The following is a 6681-nucleotide window of genomic DNA, read 5'->3' as shown; positions in this document are numbered from 1 at the left end:
GCAGCTGCTTCTGGAAGGAATTACATCTTAAAATGTAACCCCCTTGATGGTGCCTGAAATTCTGCCATGAGTGTTAACATTGTCCTTCTCTTCAAGAACCACTTGAGAATGCGGACTTCCTGCACCACGAACATTGGATTTGTAACTCCTTAGTGTCACTGGGATTAATGCTTTGGTGTGGACAGCACTCTGAAAATGACAAGATATTCACAAAGGGGAAATCAGTTAATTTCTAATGTTACCATTATTAATGGCATTATGCTGGCCTATAAATAACTTGTGAATTACTGATATGTATAATAAAACGGGTATTTTGTACTGTGATTTCCAGTGTCTTTCTGGTACACCTCACAAGGCAAGCAAGACCTCAGACAACACCCTCCAAGGTACCGGCAGCTGCAGTTCAGAACCGTGGACTTTCTGAGGTGGAAGATGGAGGGCGGGCGAGGCCTTCTCTTTCTACACCACCTAGCCCGCTCTGGTCCTTTCAGTGCTTACGGTGTTGGAAAATTAGCTTGCACCTGCCAGGGTAATCTCAGAATAGGAGGCGTGATTGTTTCCGACATCTTCCAATTAGGGAGGGTCAGAGTCGTGTGGCGTTGATAGTTGCTGGGCAGATTTGGTAAACACAGGTTGCAAAGAGAGGCGGAGTTTAATACTCAGCCGAGGAAGAATTACGCGAGACGGGCAGAAAGGGCGCGTTCATGTGGGTGGCTACAGGTTAAGGCGACGGTTGAACTGGGAGGTGTCCTAAGAGGACCACGTAGAGAAATTCAGAGATTGCACCCTATCCTTGGCGCTCCTTTCTCCGCTACACTCTTGGGTATAGTCTGTTGCCAATTGTCCTAACATGTGCAGTGAAGACTGAAGCCCCCACGTACTCTTACCCTTTCCCTATTTTCATTAAATTATGCTTTTACTGACCTCCCACCACCTACTCGAAACTGCTCCCGGCCCGTCTGCCGACTTCCAGCTTTCTGGTTGAGGCTGCCTTTAGAAGATATCACCCCTACCCCCTCATTTACTGTTAACAGAGGATGTCCAGCCTGTAGACATCTTTCGATGTAGCCTCTTTTCCTTCTTTATCTCTTGTCTTCCTTTCTCCTGACACTCCCCTACTCCTGGTTCCCTTAACCTCCATGAAGCTGCAGCACAGAAGTCTTGGCGCCAACATGATAGGATTCCGGGCTCTTCGGCATCCACTGGTGTGGCGCTGCGGGTTAATGCGCTGGACTGCAAGGTGGGTTTGAACCGCAAAGTGAGAGGTTCAAGCTCACCAGCCGCTCCTCGGAAACCCTGTACAGGGTCGCTATGAGTCGGAATCGACTCCGCGGCACTTAAATAACAGCACTGCTCTCTTCTCGGAAAAGGCTGGGGGGTGAGGAAGAAAAAAAAAATTCTGGTTCCCTCCCCTTCGGCCTGAGGCTTTCGCTTTCACTTCCTCCTCTAACGGCGGACAGATACCGGGTGCGCGAGATCATGGCGCTCTTGGAGGTGTGCGGAGCCCCCCGAGGGCAATGCGAAGACTGGGCTCTCCCAGGAGCAGGAAGCAGGCATCGCTCGGACCCGGGACACTACAGTTTCTCAGTGCGATCTCCAGAGCTCGCCCTCCCTCGGGGAATGCAGGTTGGGGCTGCTGGGAATCCCCAGAGGATCTGGGGAGGGAGGCACCGAAGAATGGAGAGGTTGCTTTGGGACTGCCCCGCAGCGGGCCTCGCATAAGGGGTCTTACTTTAGGCCCTGAGAGCAGTGTCCCTGTTCTCTGGAAGAACCAACGACCCCGGGAGAAGCCACGTGTGTGTGTGTGTGTGTGTGTGTGTGTGTGTGTGTGATCGCCTGAGGGTTTGGAATTGCCGGCTAGGCGATAACCAAAGATTTATAGGTGAGGTGAGGGCGCCTAGACTTACAGGTGAGGTGAAGTTCTATGTCCTTTTTCCACCGCACAAAAATCATGAAGCCTTTTTCATGGGTTTATCATATGCCTTGGAAAACCTATGAACTTTGGCGTCTTGCCTGGCCTAGCCCCAACAGTTCTTGTGTGGCTGAATCAAATCACTTACTCAGTCTGGGTCTCAGATCCCTCTTCTGTAAAATGGCAATGCTAAATGAGCTGTGGGTGGGAAAACATTACAATCACCCTTCAGTTCTTGGCTATGGTAACATTTATTTGCATTCATCTCTATTGCACTAGAAAATGAAAATTTTGGTGTCATGTGACTCTTTTCTTCTCTCAAGACGTTTCCTCCTTTAGATTAGTTGTTAACTGTTCTATTTATCTGTGATTGGGGACTTGATATCCCCTCAACCTCATACTCTAAAGCCATTGCCTGGAACCTCCTGAAACAAAATTGCCCCTTTCTCTACTCTTCTTTCATTAGCCCAGGGAATTCTTCCAGTCCTTGGGTGGAGACAAAGAAAGAAATGTTCAGATTGAGATGGCCCATGGCACCACCACGTTGGCCTTCAAGTTCCAGCATGGAGTGATTGTGGCTGTGGACTCCCGAGCATCGGCCGGGAGTTATATTGGTGAGTGTGTGTGTTCCAGTGGGCAAATTCTGGAGAACTGGACCCTCCTATCAGTAGGAGCCCAATAACTGCATCAATCTGGAGAATATATTGATTTAGTACACACAAGAAGAGCTGTGGGACCATCGTCCCTCTCTCAAAACTATCTTCTTCTAGACACTTTGCGGGTGAACAAGGTGATTGAGATTAACCCATATCTGCTGGGCACCATGTCTGGTTGTGCGGCTGACTGTCAGTTCTGGGAGCGTCTACTGGCCAAGGAGTGCAGGTGAAACTTCTCATCTCCCTTTCTAAGCCTAGTGCTCAATCCCTGGGTGCCCCAGATAACTGCTTCTCACTATTTCCCCTGTTTTTCTGCTTAGTACTAATATAGCACTTTACAAAACAGCCTTTGGTGATAAGACCCCCTCCCTCTCCACCCCAAATCTCAGTCTGTGCTCCTGCTAATGAGCCAATGATTTATCACTTACACCATCAATTCTGGTGGGAAATGTAATTTGTTAGAATTGCTATTTGTACTTAAAAAACTCCACTGCCATCAAGTCAAGTCTGATGCATAGTGAACCTATATAGGGTTTCTGAGACTGTAAATCTTTAAAGGAGCAGAAAGCCTCATCTTTCTCCTGTGGAATGGCTGGGGGTTGGAACTGCTGACCTTGGGGGTTAGCAGTTTAGTGCTTATCCTACAGTGCCACTTAAATTTCAAATTTCTCTGGATTCTTGTTGTTGGTAAGTGTTGTCAAGTCACTTCAGATTCATATTGACCTTGTATAGGTTTTCTAAGGAGCGGCTGGTGGCTTTGAATTGCTGACCTTGACGTTAACAATCCAGTGTTTATCCTACAGCACCACACCTGAGCCTTGTTGTTAGTGCCATCAAGTTGATTCCGACCCATAGTGACCCTGTATAGGGTTTCCAAGGAGCAACTGGTGAGCTTGAACCACTGACCTTGCAGTTCAAAAGAGTTTGCAGTTTGACGCATTAGCCCATAGCACCACACCAGGACACCTGAGCCTTAGATCCTACAAAAGAATTCCTTTCAAATGCTTACCTCTCCAAGCATTTCCTACCCCATCAAGTGGGTTGCTCAGAGAGCTAACCTCCCTGCCTTTCTGTACTACCTTCCAGGCTGTACTATCTACGGAACGGGGAGCGCATCTCAGTGTCAGCAGCCTCCAAACTTCTCTCTAACATGATGTGCCAGTACCGGGGCATGGGCCTCTCCATGGGCAGCATGATCTGTGGCTGGGACAAGAAGGTGAGTACTCTTCACTCCCCCTTTTCTCCATTGTACATCCCCATCCTTCCTTTATAAGACCCATGACATACAAAGAAGCAGTGATGCCTGAGATGGAGGCAGAGACGATGACTTGGAGAGATGGAGTGGCTGGGGACTTTTGATCCAGAGAGGGAAAGGGGCTGTGTGCTGATGACCTGGGGGTGGGGGGGGGTGGCAGGCTTGCAGGATATACCCTTTGGTTGGTTGATGATGCATGGACAGGATTATAACTATGGCAATGAAACAATATATGATAGAATGAATGTAAAACCCGTGGTCTCCCATGTAAACGATCACATAATTCACAATAAAACATTTATTAAAAAGAAAACAATGATAAGTCAAAAAATATTGCTAAAATCTAATAAAAACTTTTATTAAACACACACACAGAAGACCCATGACATACAAAATGCTTGATTGCAGAACTGTTCCAGTGTGGCCATTTTTTGGTCCAGTTATGGGCCAACCAAGCTTGTCTGTGTTTCCTAAGCTTGTCTCTATTGATAATGCAGTTGATTCTAAGTGTGCTTTCCTTTTTTTATTTCAAAAGTTCTATGATTGTTACCTAAGTGCTATCCTCACCCATATGTTCCCGTGGTAATTTTCATTTTTTTGTACACTTTTTATGATTCACACTTGAACCTCTATTTTACCAATCTTCCTTTGTCAGTTTCAACCTGGAACTTCTTTTTATCCCACAGGGTCCTGGACTCTACTATGTGGATGAGAATGGGACTCGGCTCTCAGGAAATATGTTCTCCACGGGTAGTGGGAACACTTATGCCTATGGAGTCATGGACAGTGGCTATCACCCTAACCTTAGCCCTGAAGAGGCCTATGACCTGGGCCGCAGGGCTATTGTTCATGCCACCCACCGAGACAGCTATTCTGGAGGAGTTGTCAATAGTAAGAGACCAAAGCTGACCACCACCATGCCCTGGAGAGTGTTGGGTGGGGGTGAGAATTCAGAGTCAGAAGAAGGGCACTGAAGTCCCAGTAATAAGGGCCTTGAATGTGTTCTGAATGAACACATGCGAATGGACCACCTTTTTGTATAACATCATTAATAGAAACATGCTGAAGAGGAATGTGATTCCCTGTTCTTTCCCCATTTGCCCACAGTGTACCACATGAAGGAAGACGGATGGGTAAAAGTGGAAAGCACCGATGTCAGTGACCTGATGCACCAGTACCGAGAGACCAGTCAGTAATGGTGAAGTGGCTGAGTTAGGTCTCTTCTGGGAGAGCCTGGCCTGACTCAGGGAACTGGGCCAGCTTTAGCCCCAGGAGAAGAAGGGTCCTAACCTGAGCTCAGAAAAGTTGGCTTGTTGGCCAGTGGGAGCTGGTAGAATTCATCTTTTTGTGAGTTCTTTATTTCAGCACCCTACCTCTACTCTGCACCTTCTGGGCATTCTGTTAAGCACAATAAAGGAAAACAGTTATAAACGTCCCTGTGTTGTGGCTGAGTAGGGTTGTGGATGTGGTTGCTATGTGTGAGGAAGAAGCACAAGAAATAAAGAAACTGCTATGTCGTCTGTTGTTAGTGGTTTGGGTGTTTGGGAGTAAGGCACTGACAACAACGGTTTTTTGACTTTGTAGAGTGAAATGAAAAAGCTTGCACTCAACATGTACGTGGTAATCGCAAACACCGTACCAGTTACCTCAAGCAGCAGTTAGAATTAGTGAATCTTGACTGCGAACATAGACATTGTTGTTGTTGTTAAATGCCATCGAGTCGGTTCCGACCCATAGCGACCCTATATAGGGTTTCCAAGGAGCAGCTGGTGAGCTTGAACTACGAACCTTGCAGTTTAAACAGCTTAGCAGTCTGGCACATTAACCCACAGCGCCACACCAGGAACACAGACATTAGGGGCTCAATTTCAACATATGTCACATTTCATTGCAAGATGACAGGACATGACTGAAGAGGAGGAAGAGCTAAGAGGACTCTGAAGTGGTGAATATGAGGAAGAAGCAAAAGAACCATGTTAGAAAATAAGAGAACATATGAGATTTTCTGAATTATGTTGGAGTTCCAGGAAGACAGCACATTTTAGAGGGGAATTAGCTTGCTTGAAAGCAGGAAGCAATTGAGTGTGGAGTTTTGCTTTTTTTGTTTTTTTCCTTATTGGAGAAAGATCCTTACAATCCTACAAATGGATAGGGTTGGAGCAACCAGAATAGCTATTGCTGGAGTAAACAAACTTGCATGTTCCCTATGTAGGTTCTGCATCAGGCAGGACCACACAAACCTATTCTAATCAGTGCTGAAGTAGACTGAGACATTTCCCTTGCATACTGAAGGTGCTCTCCAAGTGATTTGGAGGACACATTTGGAGGCTTTTAAGCATGTGCCCTACTTGATAAGGTGCCCTGTAGAGAAAGAGAATGAAGTTCAGTGCTTATCCTATAGCGCCACACCAGGACGCCGGTGAGAGAGTTGCCTTTCTATTTAGGAGAGGGCTAAAACTAAAGCTTCCACACAACCAGACAGTTCTTAAAACAGACCTTGAGGAAGTAAGTGACAGAATGCAGTGGTTCTCCGATAATAAAGAATTCTTGCAACAGAAGAATTGATGCAATGATAATTTAACAACAACAAACTCAGTAGTTTCATATTACAAAGCATCTGTTGCTAAGAGCGAGACTCATTTAGAGGCATGGCAAGTGTAAACGGGAATTCATGAACTTGGCTCTGTGGTCTGTGGGTTTTGCGCGCCCCCTCGTGGTCGCCACACCCTGGCCAAGGATAAAGCTAAAGAAGCGAAAGCGAAAGCGACACAAGTCGGGAAACGCTGGGTGATGAGGGGAAAACCAAATAGGGGTAGCTGAAGCGGAAGATCTCAGAGCTTAATGATCAGTCCCTGATC

General features: G+C 46.6%; 1 protein-coding gene across 1 annotated transcript; it reads left to right on the top strand.

The window, feature by feature from the left end:
- Positions 1–1479: 1479 nt before the first annotated feature.
- Positions 1480–5019, top strand: PSMB8 (proteasome (prosome, macropain) subunit, beta type, 8). The gene is made up of 6 exons (XM_006860337.1): positions 1480–1626; positions 2379–2526; positions 2683–2794; positions 3655–3784; positions 4510–4714; positions 4931–5019. The coding sequence occupies exons 1-6, from the start codon at positions 1480–1482 to the stop codon at positions 5017–5019; spliced, it is 831 nt and encodes a 276-aa protein (XP_006860399.1).
- Positions 5020–6681: the final 1662 nt, after the last annotated feature.

The sequence above is a fragment of the Chrysochloris asiatica genome, unplaced genomic scaffold (assembly GCF_000296735.1).
Source record: "Chrysochloris asiatica unplaced genomic scaffold, ChrAsi1.0 scaffold00038, whole genome shotgun sequence".
In the NCBI taxonomy this organism is placed as follows: domain Eukaryota; kingdom Metazoa; phylum Chordata; class Mammalia; order Afrosoricida; family Chrysochloridae; genus Chrysochloris; species Chrysochloris asiatica.
Note: the sequence above shows the minus strand (reverse complement) of the source record. Positions and strands in the feature narration are given on the sequence as shown.

Bases quoted from the DNA above. Each gene is read 5' to 3' on its own strand.
- PSMB8 (XM_006860337.1), top strand. From the start codon at position 1,480: ATGGCGCTCTTGGAGGTGTGCGGAGCCCCCCGAGGGCAATGCGAAGAC. The intron at 3,785-4,509 runs GTGAGTACTCTT...TTTATCCCACAG, and splicing joins TCTGTGGCTGGGACAAGAAG to GGTCCTGGACTCTACTATGT. The intron at 4,715-4,930 runs GTAAGAGACCAA...ATTTGCCCACAG, and splicing joins TTCTGGAGGAGTTGTCAATA to TGTACCACATGAAGGAAGAC.